This window comes from Rutilus rutilus (genome assembly GCF_951802725.1).
Source record: "Rutilus rutilus genome assembly, chromosome: 2".
Lineage (NCBI taxonomy): Eukaryota > Metazoa > Chordata > Actinopteri > Cypriniformes > Leuciscidae > Rutilus > Rutilus rutilus.
This window is the reverse complement of record NC_140210.1, coordinates 5,969,301-5,989,691: the sequence shown is the minus strand read 5'-3', so window position 1 is coordinate 5,989,691 and position 20,391 is coordinate 5,969,301. Positions and strand designations below refer to the sequence as shown.

General features: G+C 37.4%; 1 protein-coding gene across 2 annotated transcripts in view; it reads left to right on the top strand.

Moving 5' to 3' along the window:
- pard3ba (par-3 family cell polarity regulator beta a) overlaps positions 1–20,391 on the top strand; it is a 174,004-nt gene that overhangs the window by 48,552 nt on the left and 105,061 nt on the right. For both annotated transcript variants that reach the window (XM_084403120.1, XM_084403119.1), the window contains exons 4-6: positions 4,313–4,413; positions 13,541–13,632; positions 19,611–19,697. In XM_084403120.1, coding sequence (XP_084259246.1) covers positions 4,313–4,413; positions 13,541–13,632; positions 19,611–19,697 — 280 coding nt within the window. The remainder of the gene's footprint in view (positions 1–4,312; positions 4,414–13,540; positions 13,633–19,610; positions 19,698–20,391) is intronic.

Here is a 20,391-nt window from a genome sequence, read left to right as displayed (position 1 = left end):
AGCTCTGAGGTAAAACAGGCCTCAAAAGAGTCTGGGTCTCTGTCTAGGTCTCTTTCATTGGCCTTATCTGTCTCATATGCACATTGCCATTGAAATACAGAGAAGTACAGTTCAATAGGTCAGTGATGCATTTGAAGATGGCCCTGATGAGTTGAAACATTAGCCCAGAAAAGGAATACCAACGGTTTTCTTAACGAAGTAGCTTCTAAAGCCAACTAAAGAAGATGTTATAGCTTGCTTCTGGTTCCAGTACCTTATTAAAATGGCTCTGAGTCAAAGATACTGTGTTAATGACTGCCAGAGCACACCAGCTTCACCTGAATCAGAGTTTCTGTGCTAGTGTGATCATACTGAAAGGCCTTTTTTGATTATTTCTAGTCGCAGACTGAAGATATGAGCAGTCTTTGCTGATGGAAGTGTCTGTGTTTGACCAGGGAAAATGATAACTTTTTCAAGCTCTGTGCTTGAGTATTTTTTGTTCTCTTTTTTGATCTCGATCTTTTTTTTTCAGGGTCAGACTTGCTCTTTCTGTTGATTGTGGCTGTAAGTACTCGGTATTCTATTCTGTCATCACATGCAAGATATTTAGGTCTTTGTCAGTCTTCAGGAAGCTACTTTAAAAAACTACTTTGACATGCCACAAGCCACTCATAAAAGTGTGTACGCTGTACATTCACTACCGTTCCAGAGTTGGTCGGGAAGCTCATTAAGGCTGATCCAAACAGTAATATTGTGAAATATTATTACACATTTTTTTTTGCAAGTCTTTTTGTGCGTTTATTTGATAGGACAGTAGAGATTTTGACAGGAAAGCGTGGGGTGGAGAGAGAGGCGAAGGTGGATCGGCAAAGGACCTCGAGCTGGGAATTGAATTTGGGTCGCAGTTGCGCTATATGTCGGCATGTTAACCATGGGGCTATTGGCGCCGACATATTATTACAATTTAAAATGTTTTCAGATTGAATATATCTTAAAATGTAATGTGATGCAAGAAATCATTCTAATATGCTGATTTGCTGTGCAAGAAACTATCAGTTTAATGCATCCTTTCTGAGAAAAAGTAAAACAATCTAATCTCACCGACCACACACACACACACACACACACACACACACACACACACACACACACACACACACACACACACACACACACACACACACACACACACACACACACACACACAGTGCTCGTAGTGCAGTTAATTGTTTTTAGTTTAGAATTTATATATATCATATACATGTATGTGTATATGCGTGTATATAGTATGTGTGTATGTATGTATGTATGTATATATGTATGTAAAGTATATAACCCAAAAAATGTAAGTAACTGCACAATGATCATTGTAACATTATGAATGTCTTTTACTGTCACCCCTTGATCAGTTTAATGCATCCTTTCTGAGAAAAAGTAAAACAATCTAATCTCACTGACCACAAACTTGTACACACACACACACACACACACACACACACACACACACACACACACACACACACACACACACACACACACACACACACACACACACACACACACACACACACACACACACAGACACACACACACACACACACACACACACACACACACACACACACACACACACACACACACACAGTCACACACACACAGTCACACACACACAGTCACACACACACACACACACACACACACACACACACACACACACACACACACACACACACAGACATAAATTAAGAGCTTGTAGTGCAGTTATGTTTTTAGGTTAGAATTTATTTATATCATATACATGTATATGTGTGACCTTTTTATATATGTGTATATGCGTGTATATATTATGTGCGCATGCATGTATGTATGTAAAGTATATAACCCAAAAGATGTAAGTAACTGCACAACAAGCTCTTAATTTATGTAACTGCACTGCAGGCACAACATTTGAATGAGGCAATATCTTTTTACTTATGTAACAGAAGATACATGCTTTTACAAGAGCAATATTTATGTGGCACAAAACTAAATTTCACTATATATATGAAGAACCGAAGGGAAAATAAAATGTATGTGTGAATCTGTGTAACTTTTTCCTTGCACATGTGAAAGAGCACTTGTATGCAAATCTAGGCGAACGGCATGCAGTGTGAATTAACCTCATATAGTACAAACTGTCATTCATTAGTGTGGGTGAAATTGCTCAAGACTGCTAACCCGTTGTTATGTAAATGTAGATGCTTGTATGCTAATGTGCTCATTAATGAAGTTACTGTTTCTGAATTAGTCTTTTTTTTGCAGCTTAGTGTATCTCTCATATTTCTCATGTTGGTGTATATACATGGTACTAGTGAAAGCTGTTTTCCTTGTAGTAGAAAACACTGTTTCCCACGATTTAGCTTTTGTAGAAGAATTTTGACCTTGCCAACGTTCAACACATTTGTGTACTTCAGATCCTTGAGATGTCACAGTGTCTCCGGCCTTATCTCAGAAGGTCTTGGAGAACCTCTTCAGAATGGAGGCCAAGGACATTCTGTTAGATAGTCCTGATATAAAACTCCCTCACTGCATTTTTCCATCGAGTTTTATTTTGTTCCTGTAAAAGACAGGGCTGTTTTTGATGGATCTAGCATCCTGTTCCCGTAGCCGTTTCTGCTGAGTCTAGCGATGGCTCCAGCGTTTGGCTGTTGTCCCTGTTATGGAAACCAGACAAATGCGTGTGATGGGAGACGTTTCGCAGGACTGATGAGTCTGTGTACGGAAACCTGCTCTGACTCACTCAGATGTCTTTCTGTTTGTGTTGCGTGAGACTGTATTGTTGTGCTTTCATGTGGTGAGTTTAGTGTGACTTTAATTGTGTTTATTTGATCCGATGTGTGTCTGAAAAGAAACAGAAAACACTCTAGGTAATGTTCAACTTGCTAGTGTTTGATCTGTGCTTGTCCGTCTGAACAAAATTAAGCTGAATAATGAACAAAAATAACTGCTCAAAATGACTTATATGTAGTTTGTTTAAAAAAAAAAAAATGAATGAGCGCACAAATAAATACGTAAATAAGAAAATAAGTACATGCATAACTAAATACATAGGTAAATGTATACATAAATACATAAAATAAATAAAAATAACAACAAAACTGCCACAAAATGGGAACTGGCTCAAAATGGTCATATATTGCTTCACTTTTTATTAACTATGCTAATGTATGCATACAAATTCATTTTTAAAATCAATATAAAAATCAATAAAAATAGTCAATATAAAATGAACCTGTATTATCTTCATTTCATATTCATATCTCTGACTGTCTTTTACCATGACTTTTACCATGCTAACACAATGAAAGTACATTAAACTAAAAACTAAAATAAAAAAAATACACATTTTCATTACTTGAAATAAATAAACATTCACTGAAAAAAAATAAAAATAATAATTTACATTTTGAACATTATTTATTTCAGCTAGTTGCCAAGGCAATAGTTTTATTAAAATTTTACTAAAGTAACTAAAAATAAATAAGCTAAAACTTAATAAAAACTATATAATAAAATGACAAAAACAACAAAATTGCTAAGACTTTAACTAAAATAAAATTGAAAACATTAAAATCGAATTCTAAATATTAAAGGGATGCTTCACCGATTAGCATTAAGCTTTGTATCAGTAGAAACCCGGTAGTATTTTCGAGTGACCGTGCTTCCCTCCCTCATGTCCCCCTGAGACGACAGATTTCTGTATCGTGTGTCTGGAAAAAACCCTCAGATGACGCAAAAATCGCCATTTTCCGTCATCGGAGGCTTTTTTGTCCAGAGGCGAGAGACTACAGCCAGTAGTAGGAGCTCGTTCCGCATGTCTTCAACCCGCCCATAGGGGGATCTCACGATACAACGGCGTCTTTTCAGTTTCGAGTCGACTAGTAGCCTAGTTGTATCATTTCTTCCGATACTGCCCTCTGTAACCGGTAGGCGTGGCTTGTTAGTGTCCTCATAGGGCAGCGAAGCAAGTGCATTCTGGGAGTTGTTGTCTTTCATCCACATGAGCCAAAAATACATTTTCTGGCTTTTCTCAGTCTAGAAGGCACCAACTTTCTACTATAAATGACCCAATTTAAATACACATTCATCTTTCCAGCGGTGAAATATCCCTTTAACAAAACTATAATGTAATATATAATATAAAAATAATCTCAATGATACTATCATGTACCATGGTATCACCACAGTACTTTTTTTAAGGTCTAGATCATTGTTTTACAATGAACCTAGATTTGCAAATGCAGTGGCTTTCTATTTTAGATTTCTAACAATATTCTTTGTCTTTTCCCATCAGCCACCCCTCTGTCCGTGCGGAGCAGCAGTGACCCCGCCCTCGCCCCGCACCTGGATGTCATTTCATTGGACCGTGAGGACATCAGCAGACCCCAGTCAACCGTGAGTGAACACACATCACCTACTCATGTCCGATAGGAGTGTCTGGGAAAGCGTCAACTTTCTTTTTTTCCACTTGTTAAAGAAAATGAAGGCCACATTTGTATTGAGCTTTTGGAGGACGCAATGCAAGACTACTTTTCTTTTTGTAGTGCTGGTGGTCTTATGTATTTAACCTGTCCTTGTTTGCAGGAATTTCACTGTCACAGTCAACATCCATGGTCATATTGTATTTGTGCTTAAGTTTTGCCTTTTAGCTTCGCAACCGTTGTTATCTTACTCTCTTCCAGTATTGTTTTCATCAACAAAGCTTTTACTCTCTCTATATATCTCTCTTTCATTCCCTTCCTTTGAGGTCATCTGTTAACCAGCTCTTTTTGCTCTCACATTTACAGCAGTGTTTGCTTTTCAGATTCTTCAGATACTTCAGAAATTCAAGTGACATTTGTTGACATTACAAATGATTTTATTTCAAATAAATTCTGTTCTTTTGAACTTTCTATGCATCAAAGAATCCTGAAAATAAAATATCATGGTTTTCAACATTGATAATAATAATAAATGTTTCTTGAGCAGAAAATCAGCATATTTGAATGATTTCTGAAGGATCATATGACACTGAAGACTGGAGTAATGACGCTTTGCCATCACAGGAATAAATTACATTTTAAAATATAAAACAGTTATTTTAAATTGTAATAATATTTCACAATATTACTATTTTTTACTGTATTTTCTGATCAAATAAAGGCAGCTTTGGTGAGCATAGTTAAACAAATTGTTTTTAAAACTTCCAGAAACTTTTGAGCAGTAATGTAAGTTTGAGAATGAGTGAACCGGGTTTAGGATTTTGCTTCAGACTCACACAGGAAGCTAACGCAGTATATTTTAATTCTGAGTGTGACATTTACTAAATTGTACCACTTTCAGTCTCTTGGGAAACTGCTGAGTGTATCAGGACGACATACATAAAACTGTCCAATGTCTCTAAAATATTAGTATCAAACGGGAAAAGAATGTGCGCGGCTATTGTTAGGGATTCATAAGGTCTGCAAAATTACAGCTCGCGCAGACACCCGCACGCATCCGTCCCAGATTGCTCGGAGTGACAGTAATCATTGCAGTGCACTCCTCAATGACAGGGTGAGTACCACTAATGCATCAACCACAGCACTTTTGAGACAGAGAGGATTCATAAATATGTGCGTATTCTCTCTACACTCAAATAAATATCTGCCTCTGTCAGTGCCACCGCTGCAGATTCCTCTTCCTCCTGGAGAACTTCTTCAGCACTCTGAAGAATCTTGGCGACTTTAGTTCCAGATTCCAATAAGGCTTCATTCACAGTGTGATTTATATACATGTATAGTGTTCCTGGATCAACATTCATAGTCAATCAATCAGCTCCTGCAGTCAGAGGCCATCTTAACCCGGTGATAGGAATGAGTTTTCTTGTGATTGACCACAAATTCTAGACAAATTTCCGTTTTTCCGCTTCCGTTACAAATTTGCAGGGACCAATCACAAACTGGCTTATCCACCTGGCGCACTATTGGCAGGTTTAATCCAATCCAATTCCTTTTAAAGGGTTAGGCTGCATCTCATTTCTCTGTCTTACCCCTTACTCTTAACCCTTCCCCTCGGTTTTGCGCGTTCATGTGAGGGAAAGTGGTGTCCCAATTCTCATTTTGATTAAGGGCTAGGGCCAAGGCGTAGGGCTACATAGCCCTTGAAACGAAGTTTGCGGAGGACCACACTTGAAAGAGAGGGGTAGGAATTTCCCAGAAGTGAGTCGCACAAATGTAAGTATTTTCAGCAGTTTAATGACACTCGTGTTTTATGATACTTAAATGTTCAAGCGGTTTTAATTGTAATGTTTTTGTTTTGACTCGCTAGTTAAATTTTTTTGCCGTTTGCTAATGTTTTGCTTATCTATGGTGTCGCCGCCGCCGCCGTTAAATACAGTGAAACAATGTCTTTGACTGATGGCACACAAGCGTGCAAAGATAAAGAGAGACCAGGCAATCGATATCACAACCCGAGACGACGGCATCTTCGTTTGTTTATGTCAATGCGTATCGCCTCTGTTGACGTAGCAGCCAGCTAGCGGAAAGGGAAGATGACGCAAACGGTAATCGAGTGGTGTCTCATTTCTTAGAGAAACGTTCTTCCCCCTAGCCCCCTTCACTCGGTATCGAGGGGCAAGGGGAAGACGCAGACAAAGGGGTAGGGGAAGGGGAAGGGGTAAGACAGAGAAATGAGATTGGCCCTTAGTTCACCCAAAAATGAAAATTATGTCATTAATGACTCACCCTCATGTCGTTCCAAGCCCGTAAGACCTCCGTTCATCTTCGGAACACAGTTTAAGATATTTTAGATTTAGTCCGAGAGCTTTCTGTCCCTCCATTGAAAATGTATGTACGGTATACTGTCCATGTCCAAAAAGGTAATAAAGACATCATCAAAGTAGTCCATGTGACTACAGTGGCTCAATCTTAGGTTTATCAAGCGACGAGAATACTTTTTGTGCGCAAAAAGTACACAAAAATAACGACTTTATTCCACTATTCATTTCCTTCTCTCTGGGCCTCGAGTGAGTTCACGTAGTGTAATAGCGCAGCGCTTCTGTGTTGTACGTCACACGCATCACACACATGATCGGCCTCGCCCAATAGTGAGCCTACGTGTGACGTACAACACAGAAGCGCTACGCTATTACAATCTTGTAAACTTAAGATTGAGCCACTGTAGTCACATGGACTACTTTGATGATGTCTTTATTACCTTTTCTGGACATGGACAGTATACCGTACATACATTTTCAATGGAGGGACAGAAAGCTCTCGGACTAAATCTAAAATATCTTAAACTGTGTTCCGAAGATGAACGAAGGTCTTACGGGCTTGGAACGACATGAGGGTGAGTCATTAATGACATAATTTTCATTTTTGGGTGAACTAACCCTTTAACCTCTCGACGATGCTCAATGGCTTCTTTAGTTTAGCAAACAAATCGCTTGAGTGGGTGTACTAAATACCACTCACTTTCATGTTTTTTTTTTTTTTTGCACAACCTGCAAAAATCACTCGATCACCCGCTGATCACCAACGCTTTTGTTGACACGTTTCCTGCCTGGAGTTTTCGCTGCGAACAAGTACGTCACCCTGATCGTTGGTCTGATTGGTTGAAGGACTATCCAATTGCGTACAGAGTCGATTTGAACTAGGGATGCACCGATCCGATACTCAGTATCGGTATCGGCTCCGATACTGCCATTTTTGGCGGATCGGGTATCGGTCAGACAAGGCCGATCCAAATCCGATATTGTGCGTATACTATTCAGTGTTATTGTTAAGCCCCACAAAAGGCACACAAACATTATAAAGCACCATAAGTTTTCGTGCACAATATTATAAGTGTTCTGAAGCCATTATATAGTATAATGTGAGATATAAATTAATATTTAAGTCGTTAAATTCAAGATCACGTAAACGTTTCCCTCAGCTGAGCTGTCAGTCATTCTTCATTCAAACAGCGCGTCGCGTTCGGTTACAACAGTTAACACAATGAAACTCTCTCCAAGATGATTCAGTGTTACTATTATTATACTTGATCTGTAGATAAAGGTCTATGGTTTCGCATAAAACAACTCTATCTTGCTGGACTTTATTGCTGTACCTTAATCATGTTACTTTCTACCGGGTGTCTGTTAGATCACAACACTGGAGTAAAGTCAGAGCACTATTTGTTCTTCACGCGCACAGTAACTGAAATTTAAAACTGTTAAAAGAAAATGCTGAATAGACTATTGCATAGATAGATACTGTACAATACACTACGCATCAATATGTATTTTCTTTGTGCTATAAACTTTTCAATGCGGACTCGACGCGCTGCGCGCTGTGACTCATGTTGCTTCAAGCGCATCATTCTGCGCTCGGGATGCGCATAAGCGCTTTGTGCCGCTCTGAATTGGAGCCTTTCATATCATAATACAGTGACGCAATGAAACAATATCAATAGCCGTTCTTGTTCTGTCCTATCCATTATGTTGCTACCTCATTAAACAGCTGTGCTATACATTTAAAAAATGTCTCAATTTTATTGTAGGCTATAAAATAATTTATATTTTTGATTTTTGTTGTTGTTTTTCATGAATGTATTTTACAACAATACAAAGAGCAATGTGTAAAGTTTTACCAGATTTAGTGTTACACTTATTGTCTCTAATTTGTTCCCCACTAAACATTTTTTTTCACAAAATGTTCAAATTTTATACAATTATTGTGCACTCGTAATTTTTCTAGACTAAATTTTACTGCTGAATTATCCATTAATCTAGTTTATAATAGCATTTATGTCAGATTATGATCATATATTTTTTGTTGTTGTTTTTCTTTTTTCAGTTCTTATTATCAGTTCAACACAGAGTTATAGAAATTCTACTTGATAAAAAAAAAACTGCGCTGGTATCGGTACGGATCGGTATCGGCCGATACTCAGAATTTTTGGTATCGGATCGGATCGGTTCTGAAAAAATGGTATCGTTGCATCCCTAATTTGAACTATGCCCGTTGATCACACCTCTTGTGCAGTAGAAAATACAGAGCAGACTCCCCAGACTCATGTTCAGTCTTAAAAGATTGAGCTTGGTCTGGTGATAGCCAGACTACAAACATTCATGACTAGACCTGAAAAGTCTGAAAATGAATTTTTTTTGCCTTTTTTTAAAATAACTATTAATTTAATTCATGTTATAATATCTTTGTTTTCCTGTGTCATTCACTTTAATTTCAATTTAGCTGTACTCTCGCTATGCTGCTTGATGCTTTGTCGCAATTATAAACACGCTGGTTTGTAGCGCAAATAGTTTTACCGTTTACTGCACTTTCTTCTTGTTATTTCCCTGTAGACTAGAGGCTGATGAATCAGATGTCTCACACATTCACTAAAAAACTTGCGTCCGCATTGCAAAATAAGGTGGATAGATGCATGTGTCCGTTTCAAACAGTATCTTAGAAAATGTACACTACCGTTGACAATTTTGGGGTCCGTAAGATTTTTTTGCATTTACAGTATTTGATCAATTATAATGTAAAACATTAATATTGAGCAATATTATTACAATTTAAAACAACCGCTTTCTATTTGAATATATTAAAAAACTGAAACATTTTGCAATAGTTTACTGCAATAGTTTACTTATTTGATCATTAATTTACTTATTTACTTCGTTTCATGGCGGGAAATGAGAATCTTTTTCGATAATTGGCGATAATAGGAGTTGGCGAGGAGGAAATCTTTCACCTAAAGGACGAGCCCGTGGATATCACACGCGCAATTCGCAAACTTTGCACAAGTTATGTCGGTAACTCAAACTTACAGTCAATTATTTCCTAAAAAGTGAGAGCAAAAACTGACAAGCTTTTGGCATCTGACGCTGCACTCCGCATTAATTATCTCAATGCTGATAACGGTAAAACAACTATCTTAATTTATTGGCTTAATATTTCTCTTGTGGATCATACATTAATGATATTGACTTTTTTTTCAGTGTTTAAAGCTGCTTTTAATTTTCATTGATTTTCATTTTCGGACCTAAAGACTTATTGTATTAATAATATTAATGTAATTATTAATAATTTGTAATTGTATTGTTATTAGTGTATACAATGTCAAATAAAATGTTTCGTTAATGTGTTACGGAAACATGCCTTGGCTTAAACAACAACTGTATAAGAATGTTGCGTCTCTTTTATTACAAGCACTCTTGACAATTTGTGAATAGATCACCTTGCGATTCAATTTTGATGTGGGATGTTGCTCTCCCACATCAAAAACGCCATTGCTCTAAAATCAGGGCACAATGCTTGATAAATAGGAGTGTTATTCCAGATCCTACCCCTGAAATCTAAGGGAAATCTCCATGGGTTTATATCAGTGTTGTTCCAGGCTCAGTGTTGTTGATTCAGGAGCATGTTGTGCTTGTGTAAAATCACATGTTCCTGGAACAGCATCTGTTCTTAACCAGACCAGATTTTAGGATTATGTTTTTCATAATCATTTTATGAATCTTGAGTAATATCCTTATGAACCTTATTTATTTTTTAGGAGTAAGGTTAGGTAATGATTGCTGAATAGGAATGTTGTTCCAAGACCATCTGATCCAGGAACAGAATGTCCCACTTGTGTAAATCACGTACCTGAAGTACACGCTGCAGTTTCTGATCTAATGGAAGTCCTTTTTAAAAAGTACCTGGAGGAACTCTGAACTCACATTACAGCAGAGACGGGGAACCCTGAAGCTCTCCCAGTCCCTTATCATCCGTCCCAGGAGCTCACGCTCACAGCCGGCGGTCACCTCCACTGAAGCATGGCACACCTTTAAATGATTTGAGGAGTTTCTCTGTGCGGGGCTGTGCTCTGCTCACATCTCTGCTGTGTGTACAGGAGACCTGGGTAATTATGAGACGGGGCGGGGATTCTCTGCTTGGTTTTGTCAATCATGTTTTAGACTGAAGGCAAGATGATTATCAGACTGAACACACATAAACATGAACATGAGATGTGTAATTATGGCCGGCGCTCTCATAAACACCTGGGACCTTCAATTGATTTTCATACAGTGCTGTGATGTGGGGACAATGCTGGAGAATCTGCTCCTTCATTCAAGTGTGGCTGTCTGTTTTTGTTAGTTTCTTTATCTTTTCATTTAGTTTTTGTTCTGTTATTCGTTTATTTGTTGGTTGGTTTGTTCTTTGCTTGTTTGTTTCTTTCTTTCTTCCTCTCATTGTTTTTTTTTTTTAAATTAATTTAATTAATTGGTTGGTTCATTTTTGGTTTTATTTTTTGTTCGTTTGCCATTTGTTTGTTTGGTCATTCATTTGTTGGTTGTTTCCTTCCTCCCGTATTACTTCCTTCCTTCCTCCCGTATTACTTCCTTCCTTCCTTCCTTCCTTCCTTCCTTCCTTCCTTCCTTCCTTCCTTCCTTCCTTCCTTCCTTCCTTCCTTCCTTCCGGCCTTCCTTCCTTCCTTCCTTCCTTCCTTCCTTCCTTCCTTCCTTCCTTCCTTCCTTCCTTCCTTCCTTCCTTCCTTCCTTCCTTCCTTCCTTCCTTCCTTCCTTCCTTCCGGCCTTCCTTCCTTCCTTCCTTCCTTCCTTCCTTCCTTCCTTCCTTCCTTCCTTCCTTCCTTCCTTCCTTCCTTCCTTCCTTCCTTCCTTCCTTCCATCTGTCCGTCCTTCCCTCCTTCCTTTCTTCTTTCCAACTGTCCTTCCTTCCTTTCTTCCTTCCATCTGTCCTTCCTTCCTTCCTTCCTTCCTTCCGTCCTTCCGTCCGTCCGTCCATCGATTCAGAATCATCCACGTCCGCATCGCGATGCATCTAATAATCGATTTTTTTTTTCTCCCACCCCTACTCATTGTATATAAATGTCTTATGTTAGCACTTATGCTAAGTTATTATGTACAGCAGATTGATGATCAGGCTTTGCTGTTGTAATATCTCAGTCAGCTCTAGATGGATGGATGGATGAGATGGACTCAAAGGTCGTAGAGAAACACATTTGTGATGCAGATCCCCACACAATCTCTTACAAACTTTCTCATTAGGCTTTGACATTTATTCAATTACTGTATTCCCAAGAGTTTACCCAGTACCCACTGCTCATAAGTCTTATGTAAACACAAACAGACCGCGCATCCCGAGAGCCAAGGACACACATATTTAATATAGACTCTGCTTCCTCGGCTGATGCGTCTGACCATGAATGTTTTACTGTGTTTACTTCAAGCCTATTTAGGTCGTAAACATATCAGCAGAATCCTCACATTACAGTCAGTTTTTTTTCCTTGTTGATCTATTTAGTTTCCACAAAGACCCCCAAAACTGCATTGTCAGGAATATATGTTTTTTTTTATTTAATTTTTTTTATCATCTGAACAGTTCTGCGACTTATTCAAAGTCCATTTAAGGCAAATATTTTCACCTGGCTGCCATGTTTGAAACACCTCTCACGTTTTTTACCAATCTGACTGTTTCATAAATTTGGCTTTATATATATATGTATATATATATATTCAGACATTTTCAGACATTTTCAAGTGTTAGCCTTTTGTATCTACTTTCAGCTTTGAATAATCAAGAATATATTATACATTTTTGTGTGTAAAAAATGGATCTATTGATGTTTAGAAAGTTTGAGGCTGCATAATCAGTTACTACTGATCACCTGATAATAAAAACAAAAAAAACCTAATATTTTACAGCTAATCAGTTACAAGAAAAAATGGTTGCTGTTACAACCATTGATACAGATTTGATGATAACTATAAATTATATTTTGTTTTAAATGTAATTATCCAATCCAATAACCAGTCACATGATCCTTCAAAAATTGGCTGATTTGGTGCTCAAGAAACAATTAATTTTTTTTTTTGGCCAATGTTCAAAACGTCACTATAGTCATTTCTTTGTAAATGTTTCTGCTTTCCCTTTCCAGAAAGGTTATGTCAACCAACCGTCTCTCCATTAAACTCCCTATATCTCTGTTGTCATCCTCATGTGAACAGTGTGCACTCAATAAAGATGGGAGATGCACATTAACAATAGCCCACTGCTTGTGCTGCCCCTGTGGCCCTCAGGAGCATGTGGCCTAGCGGGGGGATAATCGCCCTCTACTCAGATAATCTAGGTCACTTTTTGTGTGTTTGATGCATCCTGCGAGGAGGGGGGGGTCCCATGTGTTTGTGTGTGTGCCTTGAGTGGATTACAGGGTGTGTTCTGGACCACCATTAGCTACGGCTCCACAGTGAGGAAAGTGGACATTCCCTTTAATGGTGCATCATTTTGTTTTTCCTCGTTCTTTGTGTATGTTTTCTATTCATTTGCATTTTATCTGTTTTGATTACTGTCCCCAGATGAGATATTAATCTCTTAAAAAATGAAAGGAAAACAGTGGATGAGATCAGACCGACGACAGAGATAGATGGAAAGGACGCAATAGCAGTTTTTCAATGGCAAACTTTTTATTCACTTTGGCATCCTGCTCAGGAGGGAACACTGAGGCTTGGTGTCGTTGTTTTGGATCCTCTAGAGAAACTGAAGTCACCATAAGTGTATTTTTGTGTTGACAGGGAGTCGGTAATGCGACGACTGTGAAGGGAGGAGCCATGGACAAACCCAAGGTGGACGTCCCAAACTTTAGGACTGGACAAGTCAGCTTAAGGTGAGGGACTTTATGTATGCTTGTACTGTATATAGTGTATGATTGTGTTTCTACATTCATAAGTGAGGGTTGAAATCATATTAATTCAGTGATTAGTACGAGCTCTCTGCCCGGAGATTAATTTGGGTCTTTGTTTTGTGAAAGTTCTTTGTTGTCAGATTAAGGTTGTTTCAGTGTGTGGTTTTGTGCCCCTAATGTGTTTTGGACATCATGTCTTTGCTTGCTGTTGCCACATTATTATATATATTTAATTATTTTATTCATAAAAAAAATAAATAAAAAAATAAAATAAATATAAATATAACATCTATATATATAGAGACATTTATCAGTGACATTAATTTGGATCTATTTAAATACATTTTATTTATACATTTATTTCTAAATATTTATATTTATTTAAATATTTAAACAGTCACATATTTTTTAAATAATTTATTTATGCATTTTTTAAATAAATATTTTTATTTATTTAAACAAATAGGTACATACAGTTTAATTAGATTTTTTTTTTTTTAAATATATAATTACTTTATACATTTTATATACATATGTATTTAAATAAATATAAATATGTATAAATACAAAGTAGTTACCTGTTGTTTTATTTTGGACACATTTATTTAAATATATTTATTCATAAATATTTATATTTATTTGAATGCATAAATATATGCTTATTATATACACAGTATTAGTAATCAACTTTAACAGATTTTAACACTGTGATCGACCAATACGATAACCAATATTTTATTTCTAAATGCACACAATATTATTGCTATATTTATTTTTAATAGAGCCTTGTTTATCACACGTTTAAAGGGATACTCCACTTTTTTCGGAAATAAGCTCATTTTACATCTCCCCCAGAGTTAAACAGTTGAGTTTTACCGTTTTAGAATCCATTCAGCCGAACTCCGGTTCTGACGGTACCACTTTTAGCATAGCTTAGCACAGATCATTGATTCTGATTAGTCCAGTAGCATTTCTTTCAAAATGATCAAAAAGTTTCAATATTTTTCCTATTTAAAACTTGACTCTTCTGTAGTTAAACCGTGTACTAAGATCGACGGAAAATGAAAAGTTGCGATTTTCTAGGCTGATATGGCTAGGAACTACTCTCATTCCAGCGTAATAATCAAGGAACTGTGTGTCTGTACCATGGGTGCAGCAGGCGTAATGATATGACGCAGCGCCTGAAAATAGTCCCCAGCTCGGTAACTTCTTCCAACGTGACCGGGACTAAGTTTGTCTAACCTATTAGACCTATTTTCAGGCGCTGCGTCATATCACTACGCCTGCTGCACTCATTGTACAGCCGCACAGTTCCTTGATTATTACGCCGGAATGAGAGTAGTTCCTAGTCATATAGGCTTAGAAAATCGCAACTTTTCATTTTCCGTCGATCTTAGTACACGGTTTAACTACAGAAGAGTCAAGTTTTAAATAGGAAAAATATTGAAACTCTTTGGTCATTTTGAAAGAAATGCTACTGGACTAATCAGAATCAATGATCTGTGCTAAGCTATGCTAAAAGTGGTACCGTCAGACCCGGAGTTCGGCTGAATGGATTCTAAAACGGTAAAACTCAACTGTTTAACTCTGGGGGAGATGTAAAATGAGCATATTTCCGAAAAAAGTGGAGTATCCCTTTAAGCCTAGTAAAGCACCTATACAAGCATTGAGCCGTATACTGTAATATGTCAGACAAATTCTGTTTCAAGTCAGAATACGTGTCATGTGCTTTATTCTTTTTTGAAACAACCTTTTTAATGCTTATCTAGAAGTAGCTTTTCTTATTGAAATCCTTGTCAAGCGAAAATTATGGAAACATACAACAGATAACAGATCTTAGTGTGAAAGGTCGACTCACATTTCAGTAGATGAAGCATTTCATAGTAGCACTAGAGCTTGTGTGTGTGTGTATATCGTCATTAATATGTACACTTGTTGCCATAGTCACAGAATAGGAGACTTGCATCACCAGTGCCTCTTATCACAGGTCATGTGACCTCATCTCTTCTCCCTGAGAGAGGGATGAAGTTTATCTCTCGCCTCTCTTCAGTGCCTCTGTCAATCAGCATTACTGATACACACACACACACACACACACTTTTACAGCTCATTAAACATTGACGCGGTTTACAGTACCGCATCACCTCAGCTGAAGCCCCTGAGGTCCATCTGGGATTCAATCAAGTTTTAATAAAATAGCTTATTTAAGTTCTCTGTATATTCTGTGAGATAAAATCATTTCCCCTTCCTGCCTAATAGTTAATATTAAACTTTGAGGTTTTAGTCTTCATATTAATGTCATTATTATTTTCGGCTGACTATGAACAGTTGCCGACCACAGCCAAACCACACAAGTTGGGTAGACGCACTGGGTAAAGTTGCATAAGATGCCATTTAATTTGACGCAAATTAAAATGAGGATTGGTCTTTCAGCCAACATATTTGGAAATGTGTCAAATTTCTAATGGACAGAAACTGTGGAAAATATTATGGAATAGTCTGTACTTCGGACCCTTGATAACAGCCTCTTTTGTTTTTTGTTGTTTTGCATCAAATTCAGTCATTTATTAAGTTTTATTGTGTTTTACACATGGTGTGGCCAAAGCAACCACATAAATAACAGTGACAGAAAGTTGTAGTTTCTTTCTAGACATACTTTGAAACCCATCGCTCAATGTAAGTTTATGGGATATTTTGTAAGTTTGTAATATAATTTAAGAGTTTATTCAAATTTAAGGGAAAAAAATAACATAAAATATAAACATTCAGCAAGACAGTGACAAAGACAAGTAGTATGGCATGAGTTTCTGAGGCTGTGTGATTCAAATGTGAAATTGTTCTCGTATTTCTTTTTCAGATAATTTATGGAATTGTGGTATGGAAGTATTTCATAAAGTATTTTTCTCTTTTATCTTGGAACACAGGAATAGAGAAAATGATTTCCCCTCTCTGACACTTTCTCTGCGCACTCTGTGTGTTTGGCTGTTGTGGTGTGTGAGCAGTAATAAGCTCTGTATCTGTTTGATGAGCTGCTGCCAGTCTCAGTTTTTATTCATGTAAATTCATGGATGCTCTGCGCCACACTGGGCACATGCAAATTGGCAGAGGGGTTTTTTATTTTTGGGAATAATGCAAATGAATGGAGAGGAGGTTTTATTTCTGTGGTAATGGACTGTGTTGAAGAATGTTTCCTAATCTCAGCTGTTGGTTGAGTTTGTATCATCGTTTAGCCGATGTGTCTGTAACTACATTATCAGTCACATGATCACATGGTATAAGTCACATGGTAGTTTATTCTGGCGCCCACTCAGACAAGAATGTTCCATTTAAACAGTTTTTCACGTGACTTTAGGGGCCAGTAGATCTAAAATTTAGATATAACTCAGAGAAAAAAAATAAAGCAAAATGTTTATGTGGTTCTGTGCAGAATTAATGTAATTAATTATTAGTTATATATAGAAAATTGGCATTAAATTAATCAAAAGTGACATTTAAAATGTTACAAAAGATTTCTGTTTCATATAAATGTTGTTCCTTTTAACATTCTATTCATTTGAGAATCTTGAATTAACAATAGCCACAATCAACAATCATCATGATTTTTACAAATATTTTAACTGGTTTCAACATTGATATTAATAAGAAATGGAAATTTGGTTTCTTGAGCACCAAATATTAGCATATTAGCCTGATTTCTGAAGGATCATGTGAGACTAACGTTTGCTGAAAAATCTGCATTGTCATCATAGGAATAAATTACATTTTAAAATATATTACAATAGAAACCAGTTGTTTTAAATTGTAATAATATTTCACAATATTAGTTTTTTTCTGTATTTTTGATCAAATAAATGCAGCCTTGTTAAATATATATAAATATATATAATAATAATAATAATAATAATAATAATAATAATTATTATTATTATTATTATTATTACTATTATTATTATTTTTTATTTTTTTATAATAAAACATTTCAGTTAGTGAATAACTGTGATTGTCTTGCTTGCCTGAATCTTCCAGAAAAGCCTCTTTTTGACAAAGATGGAAGAGTTGACATCCTCCTCTCTCTTCCTCTGCTCTCTCCTCCTCTCTCTTCCTCTGTTCTGTCTTTATTGTGATGAGAGATGCAGGTAGACACCTTTGCCTCCAGCTCTCATCTCAGACACACTGAATGGCAGTGACTCCGCTGGCTTTCGGCTCATTTGTTTGGTCATTAATGTCGTCCCGCAGGACATAAACAGCAAATGGATTTGCTGCGTGCGTGTGTCGACAAGAGTACAAAGTAGATGGTGAATACTTTTGCTTTTTTGTTTGTGTGTCTTAAATGCTCTGACTGCTGTAGGCCAGAAACGTTCTCTTCCGCAAGTACACAGATGCAGATGCTGGTCCAAAGCATCGCAAATGTCCCTTTAATATACTTGTGTGTGTCCACCAAAGCGCTTTTTTCAGGCGGCTGGTGTATTTTTTCAATTGTTTTCAATGGGAGCCCCACTTTTTTAAAACACCATGAGCGTAACGAGGCGCTGAGCGTTTTTTTTTTTTTCACACTGAAGCGCTGAGCGCTCTGCGTTTTTTACAGGTCGGCGAGAGTTGAAGAATGTTCAACTTTGGGTAAAACGCAGCGCTCATCACTGTCACTTTTTACCCAACCGTCCAATCACAGTGGAGGAGGGGCGGGACTAATAGCACACTGACCAACCACCACATTCTGCTTGTACAACGGCAACAGATGACAACAACAGGCATAATAACGGAACAAAATCATTTAAAACAAGAGCTAGGGAAAATACGTTACATTGTATCGACATTTTAATATAGAATCAACATAGAAACACAATATGTGTGAAATGAGATACTAGTAACACTTTCGTGGATATTCCGCATCATAACAAGCAAAGTGTCTCAACTGAAAAAAATGCTGCGCTGCCAAAACGCTCTCAAAAGCCCAAAGCTAGGCCTTTTCAGCAGCTGAAAACGCCTTGGTGGACACACGGCCTTAGCGTGCTTTATTGCATTACAGTGACAGTACCAAACTTCAAGTAGAGGGGGTAAAAGCTACCTTCAAATGCCTGTGCCATTAAAATTGATAAACCTGTTTTGTTTTGTTTAGAGGTTAAATGTGTGTTTCCGTATGGTCACATTTTTGCACCGGAGGAACGTTTTCATAGTTCCTATAACTATTGGCGGAAGGTGTCTGCTTTTTGCTGTATTCACACCTCAGGAACTGGGGATAAATTAACTCCTACTTTAGAGTAGGATCTAAGCCAGCACAATAGCAACTACCAGGGATGTAAATGTACGTTGATTGGCCGAACGCATGCCATACGAAACACCAGCACCCTCTATTTTTAAAAAGCTGTTTAAACTTAGTTTACATACTTACTTCAAGAACATGGAAAACAGCGATAGATGGACTGACACCAAAGTCCAAGCACATCCATCCATCCATCCATCCATCCATCCATCCATCCATCCATCCATCCATCCATCCATCCATCCATCCATCCATCCATCCATCCATCCATCCATCCATCCATCCATCCATCCATCCATCCATCCATCCATCCATCCATCCATCCATCCATCCATCCATCCATCCATCCATCCTAGTATGTGAGAAAATGTAGTGTATTCTGTTTGTACAATGTAAGTGCACAGTCAGAGGAGTGTGATTGAATGCCACAATGCAACACACTTTTCAAGAGCTCTCGACCTGAGGAAATGATGCAGGTGACAGGGGGAGCACTCCATTGATATCCAAGACAGTTCCTACCGTAATGGTTTCTGGGCTTGTCATTTTGACATGTGACTGTTGTTCTGCTAATGTGATTGCGTTCCACTGAAAGTTTCCACTTCTAAAATACATTTTTCAGTTTGTTGAAGTTGTTTTCTTTTTTCTGGCAAGAAACATTTAACAACTAACCTCTGGCACCACTGTGTTTTCCTAACTGTAGCAGTCTCACACGGACGGTGAATATTTCTGGAGACCTCGGGCCTCTGGGAATCAAAGTCATATCATACTGCTCCTCACTGAGTGGAAGGTAAAGCACACACACACACACACACACACTGGTTCACTATCTTTGTGGGGACTCTGCATAGACATAATGGTTTTTATTATTGTACAATCTGTAAATTCTATCCCCTTACACTAACCCTACCCGTCTCAAAAAACTTTCTGCATTTTTACATTTTCAAAACACTTCATTAGTATGAAAGTGATGGTACGTAAGCTGGTTTCCTCATGGGGACCAAAACTTTTTCCCACAATGACAAGGATTTCGGATATTGCCATCTTTGTGGGGACATTTTGAAGGGTTATAATGTAGGGTTTACCAGGGTTTACCAGGACCAAAGACACACAAACATACACACACACTCATGGTGTTTTACACATTTTCATGATAATGGACCGCTATAAGCTGCACGGTTGTAGAAATTCTGCTCTTCGATCCTCATGCATTGACTCTTAATCGACTATAGACTAGAAGTAGTAGTTTAGAAAAGACTTTTATACAGTTGACAATCTAGCAACATTAGATTAAAAGGATTGTTAACCCAAAATTGAGAATTCTGTTATTGTCATTAACAACACACTTTTCTTCCTTTGTGGATATTCTAACGAAGATATTGTTATTATTAAATTGTTTAGTGTCTGTGTTGTATCCTAGTGGTCGACCGGCATATGAATGCTTTTTAATTTAAATTTCATTTATTTTATTTATTTATTTAATC